Here is a 23294-nt window from a genome sequence, read left to right as displayed (position 1 = left end):
GTTATCGTCCATTTACAATTTCTATATTATTTTTCACCAATTTTAAATCAGATCTTTAAATGAGATCAGAATGAATCAGAATTTTAAATGAGATCAATCATCGTAAAATTCAGGTTGGAATTTTACGGGTAGCAGCGAATCTATGATCGGCTTCAGGTAGAACCTGCTCTATATAGAGTTGTACAGATGTACATACAGTGACTTACCATCAGGTGGACTGCTCATTTGCATGAATGGTCCATATGACCTAACTTACATATGAGCCCACCATCTTGATCCTTACGTGGCAACATGTGGTCGGCTTCAGGTAGAACCTGCTCTATATGGAGTTGTACAGATGTACATACAGTGACTTACCATCAGGTGGACTGATAAATAAAAAGTCGGAAAATCTTTAAAACATGCGATGCTTTAATTTTTAATGAAGCCCAATATTAAAATAAGTTTTTATTTTACGTATAAAAATTAAAGGAAAATTAAAAGTTAAAATACTTTTCCGAGGCGTTCCAGCTTAGTCCTCAATGGTAACGGCGCATCTGTGGCCGAGCTCAGGTAGGACTGATCCTATCTGATCCTATCTGGATGTCCATACGGCAGTAGGTTACCACCTGCACGCTCGTCTGCTAATCGTATATTATAAAAAAAAAGTTGTAAAATTATATGTTTTGCTCTAAATTCCAAATTGATGTTATTATATTGTATATAATTTATTTAACTACGAATGCTATCTATCTCCGGTGGAACAGAACAACTATGTAAGTGGCATTCAGTACTGAATGTTTTATTAAGTATTTTTCATTTTCGATGTTATTTCTTATTTGTATAGCGTGTCCAAATTGTTTTTCGTTGTAATAAAAATTAATTTATTATATATAGATTTACGTTGGGCCAATAAATGATTTCTTATAATGTTTCTTATACTACTGCGATTTACTTTTATTGCCAAGTCAATCTATTTATTTAAAACATAAATTTTTTTTATTTCATATGATCTAAAAATATTGATATGGTCACCATAAGATGATGTTAGGTACGCTAATTACGAAATAATTTAAAACAGAAGGTCCCTTAAGTAGGGACTGAATAAATTAACCGACTTGGTATTACATGGATCTCACAACTTTTTAAGGTAGAAGAACAAAGTCGCGCGACTTGGTTTTTAATAATTCATGTTATTAATGGTATCAAATTTTCAAAAAAATAGCTTACTTGTTCAGTATTTGTTATAAGGGGCACTAAGACTTATTGGTTTTTTCCTATAAAATAATTTTGAGTAAAACAACGCCATCTATGGTGTATAGAAGTAGAAACTTTAGTTTTTGTAATCAATTTAGAGATTGCGCTTAGTTTATCTACTTTAATGGTCCATAAAGAAAGAAACACTATTATTAATCTATATTTTTATAGAAATTTAACGGTTAAAATCATAACTCAACTAGAAAATTTTCATTCTTCAATATCTAATATTAAATTTCGAAAAAGTTTGTTCAGTAAAGTATCAACCATTTAAAATAAACGAAAAACAATATGGATACGATGAAAAAAATAATTTAATTCAACACTTAGTTGTAAAATATTTCAAATTGTCGTTTGTGTCGTGTTGTAATTGCACAAATCTTAGGTCTGATCTAGATTTTTGTAAAAATCTATTTTTTATATTATATTATTGTCCGTAAAGTTTATTTTTATTAATAAAATTTAAAAGTATTTAAAATTATTTTTAGAAAAATAATAATAATTCTTAATCTGTTTTGAAGACAGTCTGTAATATTAGTTACATTTTTTATAATTCAAGTTTTAATATTATAGTTTTACTGGCCATAATTTGATTGGCAATCCGAAATCAATATTTTACATTTTTTAATTATAAATGCATATATTAGTAAAGATACTTCGCCGCCTTGAAATTGAATGAAGCCACAAACGGCTTATTAGTAAGTTCTTTTTTTGAATTCTTGACAAATAAAAACATTTTTAGAGAAAAATTACGAATAAATAACTAATACTGAGTAATTTACATAATAAATAAATAATTATTTCAAATATTTTAGGGACATTTTAGCACGGAGACGTGGCAAAACTTTTTTACGCAAATATTTCAATTCTCAAAACTGGGTACATTTTCTTGTTAGGAGTGAGTAATCTTTACTAATCTATGTATAAATGAAACATATTTTGATTAAAAATAAGAACGTTAAAATCATACGGTCGAATCTTGTATATAATACAGCTATACTAAAATAGCTAATCGTATTTATATTTTTATAAGTATTTTATTCGTATTAGTATGTACTGTATGTATGTATGTAATATATTGTTATATGTTCCGTATATGTGGTATAAGTAAAGTAGATTTTGAAATTGTACTTGCGCACATGAAGCGTTCCAAATTAGACGCCATTTTGATATAATTCGTTCTCTAGTGACGGAATTCAAAATTTCTAAAATATATTAGTTATATAGTCCGAAAAACTTATAAATGTGTGCCAGAGGACTTACTGGCTATAGTAATGTTGCTAGCTTCTCAAACCTACCTAAGAAGAGGGAAATTTTAACCACTGTATTTATTATTATGAATCGCTAATAATAATGTTAAAAATTATTATTAAATGATAACATTTAATTGCCAAATAACAGAAGTTCAATTTGTTTGGATTACAATTTTATTATTTTAACATACTTTTACGTGGTCAAATTGAAAAATCGACAGAGCTGACAACTAATTACTGTTTTTGAAAAAAAGCTACACGCACAGTAGTTTTCCGGACAGTATTTTTTATGACATAATTGAATCAAAAACTATAAAGTAATACAAGTAGTTTTCTAACTTGGTTTTCTAAAGGGGACTGTAAATTATCATGTCTTAAAAAGTCAATTTTGCTTTCAACGGAAAATAGTACAATAACTGAGGGTTCGTTTTCAGTTTCGCCTGAATAAATAATTCGGTCGGTTACTGTTTTATTTTGAAAATTTTGAATTACGTCACTTGTATACTAATCGCTTTATGTGTATATGTTCTCTCCTTGTATTGTCTATTTCCTTGTATTTTCTTTGTATTGTATTTTTCCTGTTAACTTTAAACTTGTATTTGCATTCGCATGTGCCTGGACCTAGCGTGTATCTTGTAAGTGTGTTGTATTCTTGTATTTTATGTATTTTGTTCTATAAGGGGTTGTGAATATATTATATCATAGTTCATTCTTTACTATAGTAAGTGTTCCGAGGAAGTATTTGACCACGGCTACTCTTAATCGAAGGGGGAGATTCATCCCTCTGATTTTTCAAAGTTGTGCGTATGAGAAATTAATTATTATCACTTGCTAAACGGTGAAGGAAAACATTGTGAGGAAACCTGCATACCTGAGAGATTTATAAAAATAAAGTCTCAAAGGTATGTGAAGTCTACCAATACGCACTTGGCCAGCGCGGTGGACTATGGCCTGATCCTTCTCATTCTGAGAGGAGACCCGTGCCCAGCAGTGGGACAAAAATGGATTGATGATCATGTTTGTTATATGGTGTGATATATTTACGACTCCTTATTTTAAATGCTTGCTTATTATTGCATAATAAATATATTATTAGAAGTAAACTTATGTTGCTATAGTTGAAATTTTATTATTAGGATCGGCACATTTTTTAGGAATCATCATGTTTACAATATTGACAACAAAATACTTTTTTTAATAAGTTTTTCAAATTGTTAATCATGTTTTTTTTATCTTTTAATTTCTGTGACTTTTTGGTGCAACTCTCTTATAGTTATTTTATTCTTTCTTACTCCGCTTAGCTTTTAACAAAAACAAAAAATAATAAAGCTTCTTCGCTCTTTTTTTCATATTTTATAAAATCCTTCGTTTTTATATAAAGGAAAAATACGAAATCTTTAATAATATCGGGTAACACATTTGTGTTTGACCTCCGATAAGACTTAGTCCTCAGTGGTATCGTATCCATCTGTGGCTCACCTCATGTAGGAATCTAATCCTATCTAGGGTTGATTATAGATGTCCATAGGCGGCAAAAGCCACATACCATCAGGTGGACTGCTTGTTCTTCTGCTACTCTTATATTATTTAATTAAAAAAATACTACAGATGTCCGTGACAGTAGCCACTTACAATCAGATGGACTGCTTACTCGTCTGCTACCCCTATATTATATAAAAAACCAACCCCCGTCCCGCCCAGTCGCCGATAGTCGTGTGGCGGATGAAGGCGCCGGAGAAGAAGCCTCTGATCAGACCGGAGAAGCCGGAGGAGGTCCGCGCGAAGGTCCGCCGCGGCAGTCAGAAGAAGCAGCCCAGCCCCGTACACGCGCTCGCTGAGTTCCAGAGCCCCGCTGACAGCGTGTGAGGTTAGTGGTGTAGATACACACGAGCCGACACACACACACACACACACACACACACACACACACACACACACCCACACACACGAACACGCAGACAGACAGGGACACAAACACACGTACACAGGCAGACAGAAACACACACGAGCAGACAGACACGCGCACACAAACAGACTTAAACACGAACAAATACGCAAATATGCACGCGCATGCACAGACACACACAAATGCCCATACACAAGCAAATATGCACACACACACACACATACACACACACACAAATGCACGCACACATAAACACGTACCACGAGTTCCAGAGCACCGCTGACAGCATGTGAGGTGGGTGGTCACCACTGGTGGTGGTACGTGAGCACACACACACAGAGACAGAGGGTGAAAAAGAAACAGAGACGGAAACACACACGCGCTCAAACAAACATATAGGTAAACACGGACGAGCACGCACACAGGGGCACACTATGACACGCATACACACCAGAGAGAGAAACAAAGACATACACGCAAGCGCACCCACACAGGCACACAAGCAAATACACACACATTGACACGTATGCACGCGTGCATACTAGCACACAAGCAACTACACATTTATACACATAAGCAAACATGCAAGCACATACACAAAGCGACACAGAGACAGGCACACTCCCATATAAACACACAAACTCGCATACATTGAATTGAATGGTAGTAGAACTCTCTGTGGTTCGACTCCGGCGGCACCACCGCCACACCTATTTCTGTTATAACAGCAGTGTTATGCGCTACTGTGTACTTGTTTCTGGCTGCTTCTAGGTGTGGTCTGAAGTTATATATGGAGTTAGTTACAGATGTCCATACGGCAGTGACCATCAGGTGACTGCATGCTCGTTTGATAAATAAATATAATGTATTTTCTTAATTTAGTATAAATTAATTTAAAGTATATTTCACAGGTACTGAAGTCAACAGCAGACGCTAAGATGAACAACACTTATTTATTCTAAAATGGAGGGTAGTTATAAATTTCAGTAGAGGTCGCCTCTAGTATATGCAACAGAAATATACTGTGAAAGCAGTGATAGTCTAGTGGTTGAAACTCGGCCTCTCGATCGAGGGGTCCGAGGTTCAAATCCCAGGCACCTCTGGTTTTCTTGATGCGTATTAGAAATTAATTAATTATCACTTGCTTAAACGGTGAAGGAAAACATCGTGAGGAAACCTGCGTACTAGAAATTTAAAAAAAGTTCTCAAAGGTATATGAAGTCTACCAATACGCGCTTGTCCAGCGCGGTGGACTATGGCCTAATCCTCATTCTGAGAGGAGACCCGTGCCCAGCAGTGGGACAGTGATGGGTTGATAAAGTTCGGTACATACAACAGAGGCGCCATCTACTCAATTTTTTAAACTACCCTTCCAATTATATATCGGAATTATATAAATATATATCGCTCAGTATATAACGTATTCCTTTTTTGTGATTTTATTTCTAAATTGTGATTTTTTTTCCGATTTGATTGCATTTTTTATATTGATTTACTTTTTTGATTGAAATAAGGTTGATTGAACCTTGCCGTGTATGTGTTATCATTATTTTTGGTTATGAAAAGGTATAATAAGAAATTATTGATTGATTGATAGCGGTGATTGTCTAGTGTTTTGAGCTTCGGTTTGAAGTTCGATTCCCGGGCGAACACCGCTTTTTAATATTACGTAATTATTTTGAAAATTTTCATTGCGGTAAATTTCGAATTTTTAGAAACCTCGTTGTTATTAAAATATGTTTTTTTTTAAATATTTTGACATTAACGATTAATTCATGAAAATCAATTTTATAAGGAACTTTCAAGGTTTTACTTAATTTTTCATAATTATTTTTTTGACATTATCTTTAATCTTAAATAGATTTTAGATCACACGTACTAGAAAATATTTAGTTCGAATCCCGGCAGCTAAATACGATGGCAAATAACATTTAAATTATAAAAAGTTCTTATTATACCTTTTCATTTATTGCTTCTTTTTTACATTAAATAATTTGAATTTTACAATTAATAATACTACTTTATACATCATATAATTTGAATTATACAGTAAATAATATAACTTTATGCATTATAATTTGAATTTTACAACTTATTATGGATACTCAAAACTTAGCCTAAGTGTGGTACAATAATCGGAGGCAGCCAAATTTTTTTAGTAATTATAATTCATAGCAATTATACTGATTATAATCTTAGTAATTATAATTATCGCACTTTTAAAATTACAATGACGTAAGTGCAAAAATATTTTACAGATTGTATAAAATATTTTCAAAATTGACCAAATGCGAGTCGAGCTCGCGGTACAGAGGGTTCCGTATCAAAAAAATATTTGTTTTTTATTTTTAGTATTTATTATCATAACAGCCTTCTATGGCTGCATGAGTATGAGTGCATTGTTAAAATTTGAACTGTCTACCTATTACGGTTCAATAGATAAAGCGAAAAATGTCAAAAAATTGCAGATTCCTGTATGGCGACCACCATTTATTTTGAAGATTTTTTTTATTTTTAGTATTCGTTGTTATAGCGGCCACCGGAATATGTATAAACATATTATGAAAAAAAAATCAAGTGTCTATCTATTACGGTTCAAGTGATAGAGCCCTGTGACAGACAGACAGACAGCAGAGGCTTAGTAATAGGATTCCGTTTTAACCTTTGTGTAACCCTAAAAAGCGTCAAACTATCCAATGCAATGACTCTCGTGTGATCACCGTATCCGCTAGATGGCGGTAGTGTCGATGTCAGGTTGAGAGCCTGTTGAAGGCAACACGACAGATGCATTTCTCTCTAATTCTAATTTCTAATGCATTTCTCTCGAAAAATTACTTGCACTTACGTCATTGTAATTTTGAAAATGCATTGTATGCTAATGAGCTTTTTATATTCATTTTTTTAATTAGATAGTATGCCTACACTGTGTTTTTGGGTTCATAGATGTATAACTTGAAATTTATGATTTGCGTTTTCGAATTGGTGATTCTTCTCCATAACAAAACACCTTTGTGAAGTGGTGGTAGTTGTATTGACGTTCAAAAAGTGCTCTGTAAAGAACCTATTTTGAATTTAAAAAATGATTTGATTTGAATGCTATTGGATTATGTTTAATATTTTCCAAGTTGAAATCAATTTGATTTCACCAAAATTACTTAACTGCGAGGGTAAGGATTTTTTTTTCAATTGATAGGTTTTTTTTTTAATTTTCCTTGTATTAAAGGAGAGTGACTTAATTTTAAAACTTGACTTATTTTGAATGTACTTAAGACAAAGTTAATATTTCAAAAAAGAGTGCCTGTATCAATGTTTATACGAATAAGATAGGGATCTATTTTAAAACAAATTACGAAATAATTAGTACTTATCGTGTCTTATCCTATCTGACACAGAAAATATTTGAAATTACTTTTTTTATAGCCCGCTGTTTTGATAAAAATTCGAGGCGTTAGCATTACAACTTAGTCTTTAGCAACGCTGTGATCGACCTCAGGTAGAACTGCAATCCTATCTGGAGTTGATTATGGATTTCCATACGGCAGCGGCCACTTACCACCAGGGCTGGAAGAAATATTTGTCTAATAAGAATACGGTTTAAAAAAATATTTTATTTTTTATTTTATACTGTTCTATGGTTCCAAAAACACAGTGTTTTAATTTATATAAACTTAATAAATAAAATATAATTAATCATTCTTATTTATTTATGTATTTGACATACATTATTAGTGTCCGTTTTCAATAATCAATCTAACCAGAGATCGAAATTAGACCTAATGCAATTTAAATATGTACGTGATTATTATAAAATATTTTTCAATATGTATTTTTGTTTTGAGAATGTTTATCGAAAATATATTTTTCACTACAAATAAAGTGCCATATTATGCAAACAAAAGAATCAGTATTATGAACTATTTTTGTTTATTTAAATTTATCCTTTTATATTTGTCGCATGAGTTTTTATGTATTTGTTTCTTAGAAATTTTAATGTGTAAGATTTTTCGTTTAAAAAATTCGATTTAAATTAAGATTTTTGGTAGTTTATGGCATTCATATATATTATACATGGTATGCCTAATAATAAATATTATACGTCATTGCTACAATAAAATTATTTGTCCTTATTGTGTCCGCTAAAAGGTATAATTATAATTATAAAATGTATAACTACAAAGTTTAGTAAAACTACAACGTTTTTATATTTTTCTTATGACAAATAGTTTTGAAAAAAATATAATGGCAATTTTTTTATGATAAAGTTTTTGTTTAAAAATCAAATGCATTTAAATAAGAATGATTAATATTATAAATAGGTAAGTTTTCTAGAGATTAGTATAGGAAGCGCAAGTATTATATAGACATTAGATATTTTATGATAATAAATATATTAACTATAATGTACTTGTATGTAAAATTATTATATGACACTCGAATTTTCATTTTTTGTTTGTATGTATCTTTGTATACAGGGTGATTTTTTTCAAGTATTAGTGGATGGTACAATCCGAAAATATAATGATGAGCTAAAAATGCTAAAAGGTTTTACGGAACCCAATTTGATAAACTAAAACTGCATCATTAGATTTATAATAAGATTTATTCATCCCTTGCTGGAAATCGAATCGAGTACATTTTCAAAAAAGGAACATCTTATATTATCGAGCTGTCATATATATAGTGTCGCTTATCAATATGACGATGAAACCCTAGGAAGCAATGATCAATGAAAAAGTAAAAGAAATTTTATTTTAAAGAAAATGCAATTTTTTTATTGTAGAATCAATGCTGAAATTAGTTAAATATCGTGTATTTGATTCAGTGGCTGTAAATTAAAACTATATTATGAATTATGATATTTTTGGTTTTTCAAATTTCAACCCTTTTTTAATAATACGTACACGCTGTTATAATAGTTTCATATACAAGAACAACTTACATTTCTCCTAGAAATAGTGATTTCTTAACATTAGACTGTGCTACAGAAGGCATTATTGGATTATGTATGTTCAAATTATAATATTTAAATTTCCACAAATTTTTCTATTTGTGTGGCGGTTTTGGTCAAATTTTGCCCGCTTCATGAGCGATTTTTCATTTGCTCAGGTAAAAATTATTAATCTATTTTATATTAAAACCATTCAAATTAGATCAGTAGTTTCTGAGAAAATCGCTGACATACATATATAGCGGTGGAATACAGAATCTCGTTTTATGAAGTCGATTAAAAAGGATGGATTATGGCCTAATGTTATTGTAAGAAAACATTACCAGCAGTAGAACAGTTGGTTACATATTGTTATTCAATAATGCTTTCTGTAAGAAAATTTGTACTAGTTTTTAAATATTGACAGCAATACTATTGTCAAATAAATATCTTGTGACTGATGATTGTTTTTTATTTAATATCTTTTTTTTACAGACTAGTAATGCCCACGGCTTCGCCCGCGTTTTAACAAATAACATGACATACATATAACTGATTTTTTTAACCTTCATTGGAATGACAGTGGCGCCATCTGTCGAAAGCTGATCGTACCAACTCAGAAACCTTCGTGGGCTCATGCTCAACAACTTTGCTAAATATCCCTTGATTAAAAGCATAGTTGACGATTCTATAAAGAAAATTCAGATAAACATTCATTTTTTTATATATATAGAAATATTTTTTTATTAGATAAATGTGTAATAAAACAGAGAAAAAAAGTTCAAACATTTATTAAAATCAGGTTAACAAATAAAACGACACAATACTTAATACTATGAATGATGATTGGAATGGCACGAAATAATACTTTTTAATAATATAGACAAAATAGTTTTAAGTGTTAAGTTAACATTATGGTTTCATATGGAAAATTATTATTTTTTTTTTTATTGTAATGGGCATGATGACAAATTTTGAAGTCCCCTTTTTTAAATGTAGGCACATGTCTACTGATTCCAAAAATCGTATTATTTCGGCTATAAATTTAGTATTAACGGAAATATTAGCATCTTTAAAACAAATTTTGAATTAAGCGCGAAAACGCTCACGAGTGTCATGGCGTCCGCGAGTGACGTCACGATTCAATATCCCATAGAAAAGTTCAAGCACGGTGACACGCCAAAAAAATGACGTCATTTTGCCCCGATTAGCGTTTTAGACAAGATGGCCGACTGCATTATTTTATACTTTTATTTTATTGAAAATATAATGAATCCTAAAGTTTTTATTAAAACTGGGCTATTTTCGAGAATGCTTTCAACATATTGTTTTTAAGTAAATCATTTATTCTTCGATTTTTCAATACTGTCATCATGCCCATTGTGCAAGAGAGTATTCATTAGAAAAATATCTTGTCAAATTCAATCGAATCTTAAACAAAAACACGTTTGCTTGGGTCAAAAATTTGGTTTTTCTTTTAGTAACGTCAAAACATACAATACATTCTTGTCTAATTTCTTCAATATTGAAATACCTACAAGTAGTCCTGCTGTATTCTTTTATATATAATGTGGAGAATACTAATATTACATCAAAATGTTATAAAAAAGTTTAAACCAAAAGTCCTTCAGTCATTCTTAAATAAGGTCACACGAATTTCTTGATTTTTACCCCTTCATTTTCCTTGTCACATTTGGTCACATTTTGTGAGACACCCTCCCTAGTGTGATGTCACATATTTTGCAATTTTACATGTAGACATTATTAGAAAACCAGCTTCGAAATTATTTTCATTTAAATTATCTATACATATAATAAAATTGTAGATTATTAAGTTTTGAATTGTGACGTCACGAACTTTAGAACTGAACCTTTTTGTATACTAAAACTAATTTCAAAATGTTTTTAGGCATTTCTATACCATTATTATTATTAAACTGTACTTATTATTACCCTATGAAATAAATATACCTATATTTACAATTTCATTGCGGTAAATTTCGAATTTTTAGAAACTTCGTTGTTATTAAAATATCAAAATTTCAAAATATTTTGACATTATCGATTAATTCTGAACGATTGATTTATGAAAATCAATTTTATCAGTAACGTTCAAGGTGTCATTGAATTTATCAGACTTATTTTTTGGACATTATCTTAAATATATTTTAGATCAAACGTACTAGAAAGACTTTAGTTCGATTCCCGGCAGCTAAATACGATGACAAATAAAATTTAAATTATAAAAAAATTGTTATTATACCTTTTCATTTATTGCTTTATTTTTTACATTAAATAATTTGAATTTTACAATTAATAATACTACTTTATACATCATATAATTTGAATTATACAGTAAATAATATAACTTTATGCATTATAATTTGAATTTTACAACTTATTATGGATACTCAAAACTTAGCCTAAGTGTGGTACAATAATCGGAGGCAGCCAAATTTTTTTAGTAATTATAATTCATAGCAATTATACTGATTATAATCTTAGTAATTATAATTATCGCACTTTTACAATTACAATGACATAAGTGCAAAAATATTTTACAGACTGGCAAAATATTTTCAAAATTGACCAAGTGCGAGTCGAACTCGCATACGGAGGGCTCCGCATCAAAAATAAAATATTTGTTTTTTTATTTTTAGTATTTATTATCATAACAACCATAGAAGTGAGTGCTTTGTTAAAATTTGAGCTATCTACCTATTACGGTTCAATAGATAAAGCGAAAAATGCCAAAAAAAATGCGGATTCTTGTATGACGACCTTCATTTATTTTCAAGATTTTTTTATATTTTTAGTATTCGTTGTTATAGCGACCACCGGAATATGTATAATCATATTATGAAAAAAATTCAAGTGTCTATCTATTACGGTTCAAGAGATAGAGCCCTGTGACAGACGGACAGACAGCAGAGGCTTAGTAATAGGGTTCCGTTTATAACCTTTGTGTAACCCTAAAAGTGTCAAACTATCCGATGCAATGACTCTCGTGTGATCACCGTGTCCGCTAGATGGCGGTAGTGTCGATGTCGGGTTGAGAGCCAGTTGAAGGCAACACGACAGATTCTAATGCGTTGTCAAAAAATTATTTGCACTCACGTCATTGAAATTTTGAAAATGCATTGTATGCTAATGAGCTTTTTATATTCATTTTTTTAATTAGATAGTATGCCTACACTGTGTTTTTGGGTTCATAGATGTATAACTTAAAATTTATAATCCGTATTTTCTTAATCAGTATATCTTTCGAATGCTATTTTTGCCTTATGTTTGGATAATATTTAGTATTTTCCAAATTAGGTTGCAAAAAAATTATGAGCTGTGATGATAAGGATTTTTTGTATTTTTCATTTACATTTTATGTATTTTTTTTTAATTTTCTTTTGTTAAAGAAGAGTGAGTGACTTAATTTTTAAATGTTGACTTATTTTGCATGTACTTAAGAGTAAAACTTAAAATTTAAAAAAAGGTGTGTATTAACGTGTACACGAGTAAGATGGGGAACTATTTAAAAACAAATCACGAAATAATTAGTTCTTATCGTACGAGGGTACGTTTTTAAGTTCGCGGAATGAGGGACAAGGAGCGAAAATAAAATGTCAAAATTATTTTTCTTTTTCTACATATTCTCCTGCAAGACGAATGCATTTTTCAGATCTTTGTATTAACTTATTTAAACCCTCATAAAAAAATGTTTTGTCCTTGTCGGAAAAATACGAGGAAATTGCGTCCTTTACTTCTTCGTCTGTAGAAAATTTCTTTCCACGAAGCTCTTTTTTCATTTTTGGAAAGAGATAATAATCGCTGGGAGCCAGGTCTGGACTATAGGGTGGGTGATTTAAAATATCAAAGCCCACCTTATGCAGGGCAGCCAGTGCAATACGGCTCTTGTGTACGGGCGCATTGTCGTGCAACAGCAGGACACCTCTGGATAATTTTCCTCGTCTTTTTTCTTTGATGGCTTCTTTTAACCGCTCCAAGATTGTTGCGTAATATTCTCCGGTTATAGAGACACCTTTATCTTTGTAATCTATTAACAAAATTCCTTCTGCATCCCAAAAGACTGTCGCCATGAGTTTGCCGGCCGATTGTGACACCTTAAACTTTTTAGGAGGTGCTGTACCCTTTTTATGCCACTGCATGGAGTCTTGTTTAGACTCAGGTTCATAATGGTGAACCCAAGTTTCATCTCCAGTAACAATTCGATTCAGTACAATATCCTTATCTTCTCCACAGAGGTTCAAAAACGCACGGGAACATTCAACGCGCTGTTGTTTCTGAGGCGGCGTGAGCATTCTCGGCACCCACCGCGCGCTGACCTTAGTCATGCCAAGATGGTCATGCAGAATTTTAAAAATGGTTGTATCCGATACTCCAACCATTTCTGCAAGCTGTTTCTTCTTTAGCCGGGCATCTTCCAGTACTAATTTTTCGACTTCCGCTATCGTTTCCGGAATGGTCACCTCAACAGACCGTCCTGGTCGTGGGTCGTCTTCAAGTGAATCCCTGCCTTGCTTAAAAAGGTTGTTCCACTTGTAAACCATCGTTTTTCCAGGGCAAGAGTCCCCGTAAACTGATGACATCTCTTCCATTATGATTTGCACAGACTTTCCTTGCTTGGTAAGGAACTTTATAACGGCGCGATGCTCGATTTTCTCCATACTTCCAATTTTCTTCCGGATTGAGTTGTTTAATTGTCGATAGTTTTAAAACTAATGATGCAATTGTGATAAAACTTTATATTTATACTATTTATGAGTCACTTAACACGTACCGCCCTTAACGAGCCCGCTATCCCCCCTCCAACCCTGCCATTCCGCGGACTTAAAAACGCACCCTCGTATCATATCCTACCTGAAAAAGGAAATTTTGGAATTACTTTTTGGGTAGCCTGTTTTGAGAAAAATACGAGACGTTACGCGACCTCAGGTAGGACTGCACTCCTATCTGGGTTTGATTATAGATTTCCATACGGCAGTGGCCACTTACCACCACGACTGGAAGAAATATTTGTCTAATAAGAATACGGTTTTGAAAAAAATTTAATTGATTGAACTGATTAAAAATTTTAATTCTTTTTTTTTATTGTATACTGCTCTATGATTCCAAAAACACAGTGTTTTAATTTATATAAACTTAATAAATGAAATATAATTAATCATTCTTATTTATTTATGCATTTGAAAAAGTACACTATTAGTGCTCGTTTTCAATAATTGTCCAAGGGTCCAAAGGGGAGCAAACGCAATGAAACAACTTTTCCAAATGAGCACTGATATTTATTTCTTTGGGGTATATATATGCCCAGTAAAAAATCTCGTCACCGTGTTCTAATTTTGGTACAGAGACATCTATTTGTGACATAAAGTAAATTATATGTTAAATAAAGAACGTCAAACAAAGAACGTCAAACATTCCGCCCACCATGGACAAAATGTCCATAAAATTAAAGTTAATTAAATACATCATGTCTCCAAATTACCGCCCACCATGAAAAACGTTGACAATTGGGCACTTCGAAATAAGCGGACTGTATACAATTCAATAACTTAAAGTAAATTGAAACATTCAATTGAAATAAAAAATAATAGCCTTAAAATTACATAATAGAATAACCTAATAAGAAAATATGCTTTTTTAACTTGCTATGGGTAATAATACAATTAGTTTTGAAATAGGTCTTTTTATTATAGACCCTTTGCAACGTAAAGACACGACTCTCGTAATCTGATCTGGACCGCAATGTTTTTCGACAATAAGCCCGTGAAGCCATCTTGCAGGAGGCAAGTCATCCTCAATGACTAACACTACATCACCCACGTTTGGTTCAGGCGAATTGCGTGACCATTTATGTCTTTGATGAAATTGAACCAGATATTCACGAGACCATCTGCGCCAAAAGTCCTGGACCATACGTTGAATCAAATGCCACCTTTTTAAGGTGCTTATATTTGAATTTTCAAAATTAGCATCGGGAACAAGTAACAACGGTTCCCCAACCAAAAAATGTCCAGGGGTTAAAGGACATGGATCCTTTGCAGAACAGCTGATAGCAGAGAGGGGCCCAGAGTTTAGATACGCCTTGATTTTGTCTAAATCACACGGATTCACCCCACGTGACGCGCAGTCTGCTGGGTTTTGCTTTGACTGGACATGAAACCATTGATTATAATTCATAACTCTAAGAATCTCTGACATTCGATTGCCTATGAACGTTTTCCGACGACTGGGGTGGCTACTCAACCAAGCAAGTACCACAGAAGAATCAGTCCAAGCCTGTATATTATCCCTCACAATTCCTAAAGTGTCTGAAACTTCTAGCAGAAGTTTTGAAAGCAGCACAGCGCCGCACAATTCCAAACGTGGTATAGAAACCTGTTTGATGGGAGCCACTTTAGCTTTCGAGGCTACTAGACTGACGTGAACATAGCCATTCGAATCAATAGATCGCGTGTAGACCACAGCTGAGTATGCATTTAAAGAAGCATCGCAGAACCCGTGCAATTCAAGGGACTTGTCTTGACGACTTGTATGAATCCATCTTGGCAGACGAAAGCTCTGAAGATTATGAAGGTTACTTCTGTAATCCAGCCAATCTCTTAATAGGCAATTAGGCAATTCTTCATCCCAATCAATGCCTGAGAGCCACAGTCGTTGGATGAACACCTTAGCTGTTATTATTACAGGTGCAATCCAACCAAGAGGATCGTAAAGGCGTGCGATATCAGAGATCACCCTTCGCTTGGTCACGGGTGTCTCCAGTGGAGGGAGATGGACAGCATACTGGAATTCGTCTGAACTTCTGTTCCACTTCAATCCTAAAATTTTCAAAGACGCATTTATTTCAAAATGAAGAGTTTCGTCATCTTTCGATTCAGAGGATTGTAATTTAGTCAGAAGATCGTTGCTATTGCTCGACCACTTCTGAAGCTGGAAACCTCCTCGACCGAGCATCTCATTCATTTGATGATAAATCTGTTCACCTTCCGCCACAGATTCACAACCTGAGAGAGAATCATCAACGTAGAAGTCCTTTAAAACTCGTTCTGACACTAAAGGGAAATCTTTTCCTTCATCATATGCTACCTGTTGAAGAGTGCGAACTGCAAGGTAAGGAGCTGAGGACGTACCAAATGTGACACGTAATAACCTCAAATGTAGCAATTCAGTATCTGGGCTTTCGCGCCATGAGATACGCTGATAATCCACATGTTCGTCGGACACTTTTATTTGACGATACATCTTCACGATGTCAGCAACTAAACATATTGGATGGCAACGCCAACGCATGATGGTATAACGTAAATCGGGTTGTAAGGTAGGGCCTACCATCAAATCATCATTCAACGAAACTCCATTGCATCCCGAACAAGAAGCGTCGAAGACGACCCTGACCTTAGTGGTACTCTTATCTTCGCGTACCACGGCGTTATGCGGTAGATATACCGCAATCTTCTCAATTTCCGACTGGGGAACAATCTCAGCATGTCCCAGTTGAAGATACTCTTGAATGACAGACTTGTACTGCATTCCCAGTTCAGGTTTTTTCATAAACTTCTTCTCCAGTATGTGGAAACGTTTTCGAGCTATCTCCTCTGATCTACCATATTGACTCTGCGGCTCTTCAGATTTGAGGGGTAGCTTGACAATGTATCTTCCGGTAGCATCACGTATAGTTGAGCTAGAGTAGAAGTCTTCGCATCTCTGCTCTTCTTCTGTCAGTATGACCTGATGTCGGGTTGAAGACTCGTCGGATTGTAACTCCCAAAACTTTCGCAAAAGCTCGTCAACATTTGTACGTGCGACTACGCTGCAACATACTGGTACTGTCATCGTTTTGCTGACTTCGCCTGATAAAATCCACCCAAGCTTAGTTTTTTGCGCAATAGGTATACCAGGCGGACCTTTAACTAAACCTTCCTGAAGAATCTCGCCCACTACACGCATACTCAACAGTAAATCAATCTTACCAGGAGTATCGAACGATGGGTCAGCTAATTCCAAGGATGCAAACGATGATGGTAAAACCTGAATAATCTTCCTTTCAGGAAGAAGTGATGTGAGTCTTCTCAACACATAAGCACTGACGGGTAAAACAAAACTGGGATCTAGGCGTGATTGTATTTTAAAACTTACTATCCATCTAGAGGGCATTGTAGCACCTTCATCATCGCCTAGTCGGATAATGTCAGTGTGAGCTGATGTTTTCTTCAGGCCGAGCAACTGAACCGCTGACTCTGTAATAAAAGAGACCTGAGAGCCCTGATCCATCAGGGCCCTTAAAACAATAGGTGATCCAGTCTTTGACTCGACGTCGACCAAGGCTGTGGCTAACAGTCCATGGTTGTGAACATCTGCGTAACAACGTACACCAGCGGTGGGCTCAATTTGGTTGGATGATGCGGCTACTGGTGCAACAAAATTATTTGTATTAATTGTTGCAGCAGTGGTGATAGATTTAGGGTGAAGTAGTGTGTGATGCCTTTTCTTACATAAATGACATCTAGTGGCTTGGCGGCAAGAATAAACATTGTGAGTTTTAGACAAGCAATTAAAACATATTTTATTAACTCGAGCGAACTCACGACGAGAGTCAGTGTCCTTTTTTGCAAAGTCCTTGCAATGGCATAACTTATGGTCACCGGAACATAACATACATATTTGAAAAGCTACATGGAACGACTTTGTATTATATCGGTTGACATTAGGCTTTTCCGGCTTACTATCTAAGTACTCTAACGATCTAAACCTAGATTCTAAAAAATCTTTGAAATCATCAAATGTAGCTAGTTCGTCGCCTGCGCTAATCTGTGACTCCTATAGCTTACGAGATTCAAAATCTAGTTTGGCACTTATAATAAAAACAATAATAGTATCCCAAGAGTTAAGATTAATGTCAAGTGTGCGCAAGCCATGAAGACAATCCACAGTAGTATCTAACAGATTTTTTATTGCTGATGCAGATTCTTTGGAAATTGTCGGTTGATTAAATAGACGTTTTAACATAGAATTAGACAAAAACCGTTTATTATTATAACGCTTTGTTAAAATTGACCAACATTCTTTATAATTCGAAGCAGTTACTGGAGTGTGGCGTAGCAGTTGTTCTGCTTCCCCTGATAAATGGCTCTTTAAATAATGTAACTTCTGAACGTCATCTAATGCATCATTTTTATCAATAAGTGACAGAAACAAATCACGGAACGTCGTCCATTCTGTGTATTGTCCTGAAAATGTTGGCAAAGAAATTTTTGGTAACTTTACATTACTATTATTTGCTTTAACCTGTTTACCTTCACTACTTACAGACGTGCTACCACGCATGCACTCCTTTAACTCAGTCTTATACATAAAATAAAATTCCTCTGTTTGGTCATACATTTCCTTCGTAAAATATGGATTATTTAAATCGTCATCAGTAGCTACTTCTATAATATTTTTATGGATTTTAATGAAATCTTTCCAGCGGTCTTCAACTGATTCTAATCGCGTTTCTAGATAGACTTGAGTAAGCCTATCCTTTGGTGATTTTTTAAAATTAATTCTCGCCTTCTCAATTAACTTTTTGTTCTCAAACTGGACCTTCAGGAAAGACTCCATAATTGTATAATTATTTTAAATTTAAATATTGTATTTTAGTTGAACCGAAAAAATTACAAGTGTTTTTGACTTAAACTAAAATCAGCACAGCACAAACATATTAAGGAAAGAAAATTGCAAGCTTTACAAGTGTTTTAAAAATTAATTTAAAGAAATAGAAAATTGGACATGGATTCCACGTCTGAACAATTTTAATGAAAATATTCTAAGTCCAATTTGTACCTAAAAAATTACAAGTCTTTAGTAAGGACACACACAAAAAAATGACTCTACTGACCGAAAAGATAAAGTTGAAAATTGTTTGAGCACAGCACAAATTGTTCAAAGTCAACTCACGCTGTTGCCAAGTAACCACCTTTGTTGTTTACTCCACTTGATATTCCATTTAAGGCTTCATCCGATTCCACATCTTATTGCGTCTGCTTCCTTGATAGACAGTGGACACCACCTCCAAGTGGCACCCTCTGCCTGAACAATCCGTCGACTCCTTGGTGCGGAGCGACGCGCGGCAGCACCTTCGGCGGTCGCTGCTGGGGTGAGGCTGCAACTCGTGCAGCACTCAGGCACTTCAGTGACAATTGGCCACTGGTTTCTGTGCCCTAACAAAAATTGGTCCCGGACATGGAAAACTAGTCTTAATATCCGACTCGTAAGGCCCAAAATAATGTCCAAGGGTCCAAAGGGGAGCAAACGCAATGAAACAACTTTTCCAAATGAGCACTGATATTTATTTCTTTGGGGTATATATATATGCCCAGTAAAAAATCTCGTCACCGTGTTCTAATTTTGGTACAGAGACATCTATTTGTGACATAAAGTAAATTATATGTTAAATAAAGAACGTCAAACAAAGAACGTCAAACAATAATCAATCTATGCAAAGATCGAAATTTGATCTAGTGCAATTAAAATTTGTACGTGATTATAATATAAAAATATTTTTCAATATGTATATTTTGTTTTGAGAATGTTTATCGAAAATATATTTTTCACTACAAATAAAGTGCCATATTATGCAAACAAAAGAATCAGTATTATGAACTATTTTTGTTTATTTAAATTTATCCTTTTATATTTGTCGCATGAGTTTTTATGTATTTGTTTTTTGTTTCTTAGAAATTTTAATGTGTAAGATTTTTCGTTTAAAAATTTCGAATTTAAATTAAGATTTTTGGTAGTTTATGGTATTCATGTAAATTATAATAAATATTATACGTCATTGCTACAAAAAAATATTTGTCCTTATTGTGTCCGCTAAAAGGTATAATTTTAATTATAAAATTTATAACAACAAAGTTTAGTAAAACTACAACGTTTTTATATTTTTCTTATGACAAATAGTTTTGAAAAAAATATAATGGCAATTTTTTTATGATAAAGTTTTTGTTTAAAAATCAAATGCATTTAAATAAGAATGATTAATATTATAAATAGGTAAGTTTTCTAGAGATTAGTATAGGAAGCGCAAGTATTATATAGACATTAGATATTTTATGATAATAAATATATTAACTATAATGTTCTTGTATGTGAAATTATTATTCGACACTAGAAGATTTTCCCGTGATTTTTTTTCAAGTATTAGTGAATGGTACAATCTGAAAATATACGGATTAGAAAAAATGGTTTTACGGAGTCGAATTTGATAAACTTAAACTGCATCATTAGATTTTTAATAAATCATTTCCCTAGCCTGGAATCGTATGATTCCATTTTTAAAAAATATCACCCTATATTATATATAGTCCTGTCAGATTATAGTGTCATTTATAATATGAGGATCAAACCCTGGGAAGCAATGATCAATAAAAAAGTAAAAGAAATTTTATTTTAAAGAAAATACATATTTTTATTGCCCTAAAGTAGAATCAATGCTGAAATTAGTTAAAAATCGTGATTTTTGATTCAGTGGCTGCAAATTAAAACTATATTATGAATTATGATATTTTTGGTATTTCATATTTCAACATTTTTTTAATAATACGTACACGCTGTTATAATAGTTTCACATACAAGAACAACTTACATTTCTTCTAGAAATAGTGATTTCTTAACATTAGACTGTGCTACAGAAGGCATTATTGGATGATGTATATTCAAATTATAAAATTTAAAATGTCGACAAACTTTTCTATTTGTGTGGCGGTTTTGGTCAAAATTTTGCCCGCTTCATGAGCGATTTTTCATTTGCTCAGGTAAAAATTATTAATCTATTTTATATTAAAACCTTCCTTGTATGCTTATATGCTTTCAAATAATCAAAACTCCATTCAAATTGGATCAGTAGTTTCTGAGAAAATCGCAGACATACAAATATACATATATAGCGGTGGAATACAGAATCTCGTTTTATGAAGTCGATTAAAAAGGATGGATTATGGCCTAATGTTATTGTGAGAAAACATTACCAGCAGTAGAACAGTTGGTTACATATTGTTATTCAATAATGCTTTCTGTAAGAAAATTTGTACTAGTTTTTAAATATTGACAGCAATACTATTGTCAAATAAATATCTTGTGACTGATTATTGTTTTTTATTTAATATCTTTTTTACAGACCAGTAATGCCCACGGCTTCGCCCGCGTTTTAAAAAATAACATGACATACATGTAACTGAATATTTGTACCTTCATCGGAATGACAGTGGCGGCATCTGTCGAAAATTGGTCGTACCAACTCAGAAACCTTCGTGGGCTCATGCACAACAACTTTGCTAAAGATCATCATATGATTAAATGCATAGTTTGCGATTCTATAAAGGATAATAAGATAAACATTCTTTTATATATATATAGAAATATTTTTTCTTTTAGATAAATGTGTAATAAAACAGAGAAAAAAATAGTTCAAACATTTATTAAAATCAGGTTAACAGATAAAACGACACAATACTTAAGACTATGAATGATAATTGGAATGGCACGAAATAATACTTTTTAATAATATAGACAAAATTGTTTTAAGTGTGGAGTTAATTAAGGTTCATCATCATCACCAACCCATTACTGTACCTCTGCTGGGCACGCTCCTCTCAGAATGAGAAGGATTAGGCCATAGTCCACCGCGCTGGACAAGTGCGTATTGATAGACTCCACATACCTTTGAGATTTTTTATAAATCTCTCAGGTATGCAGGTTTCCTCACGATGTTTTCCTTCACCGTTTAAGCAAGTGATAATTAATTTCTAATACGCACATAAATTTGAAAATCAGAGGTGCGTGCCTGGGATTTGAACCTCGGACCCCTCGATCGAGAGGCCGCGTTTCTTAACCACTAGGCTGTCACTGCTGCTAATTAAGGTTAATATGGGAAATTCATTTTAATTTTTTTATTGTAATTGTGCCAGAGAGTATTCATTAGAAAAAAATCTTGTCAAATTCAATCGAATCTTAAACAAGAACACGTTTGCTTGGGTCAAAAATTTGGTTTTTCTTTTAGTAACGTCAAAACAAACAATACATTCTTGTCTAATATCTTCAATATTGAAATACCTATAAGTAGTCCTGCTGTATTATTTTATATATAATGTGGAGAATACTATTATTACATAAAAATGTTATCAAAAAGTTTAATCCAAAAGTCCTTTAGTCATTCTTAAATAAGGTCACACGAATTTCTTGATTTTTACCCCTTCATTTTCCTTGTCACATTTTGTGAGACACCCTCCCTAGTGTGACGTCACATATTTTGCAATTATACATGTAGACATTATTAGAAAACCAGCTTCGAAATTATTTTCATTTAAATTAGCTTAAATAAAATTGTAGATTATTAAAGTTTTGAATTGTGACGTCACAAAATTTAGAACTACCTACCCCTTGTCAAACCCCCAGAGACACTATGAACCTTTTTGTAACTAAAAACTAATTTCAAAGTGTTTTTAGGCATTTCTATACCATTATTATTATTAAACTGTACTTATGACCCTATGAAATAAATATACCTATATTTACAATTTACTCGACAAACACTAAGTTATTAAGTAGTAAAAATCTAGACGATCGCCTTAAAATACTAGCAGACAAAAAAAAAGGTCAAATTTGGTTTTCTATTTCTGCGTGCAATAAAGCATATTATTATTTTGTTTGTAATAATAATATGTGTATGATATTTACTTTTTAAAAGATGCAAATTTGCACACGTATGGAGTTTCTTTCTGAAGCGGTAGTAGTTTGTTGATGGTCAGAGTTCTATATGAATCAATTTTGAATAAATGAGATTTGAAATCCGCCATTTTGTTTTTTTTTTCTAACACCTATCTAAGGACACTTGGGTATTTAAAACGAATATCGCTGCTTTGCAAGAATAATGCAATTATTCTTAATAAATTATTGATAAAAATATTTTGAGTTG

The 23294-nt window shown here is 33.0% G+C and overlaps 1 protein-coding gene and 1 long non-coding RNA gene across 2 annotated transcripts in view; one reads left to right on the top strand and one right to left on the bottom strand.

Annotated features, from left to right (window-relative positions):
* Positions 1-6767, top strand: part of alpha-Cat (catenin alpha) — a 71862-nt gene extending 65095 nt beyond the window's left edge. Inside the window, exons 23-24 of the mRNA XM_073090997.1 lie at positions 4191-4356; positions 5307-6767. Coding sequence (XP_072947098.1) covers positions 4191-4355 — 165 coding nt within the window. The 3' untranslated portion in view covers position 4356; positions 5307-6767. The remainder of the gene's footprint in view (positions 1-4190; positions 4357-5306) is intronic.
* A 3329-nt stretch (positions 6768-10096) lies between these two features.
* On the bottom strand, positions 10097-23246 carry LOC140755686 (uncharacterized). The gene is made up of 2 exons (XR_012103822.1): positions 22885-23246; positions 10097-11293 (listed from the first exon to the last, which is right to left on the bottom strand). It is a non-coding gene; the product is annotated as an uncharacterized LOC140755686 (long non-coding RNA).
* Between the last annotated feature and the right edge of the window lie 48 nt (positions 23247-23294).

Source organism: Epargyreus clarus, unplaced genomic scaffold (assembly GCF_041222505.1).
Source record: "Epargyreus clarus isolate Ecla_fem2 unplaced genomic scaffold, WU_Ecla_fem_2.2 ptg000033l, whole genome shotgun sequence".
Classification (NCBI taxonomy): Eukaryota; Metazoa; Arthropoda; class Insecta; order Lepidoptera; family Hesperiidae; genus Epargyreus; species Epargyreus clarus.
Note: the sequence above shows the minus strand (reverse complement) of the source record. Positions and strands in the feature narration are given on the sequence as shown.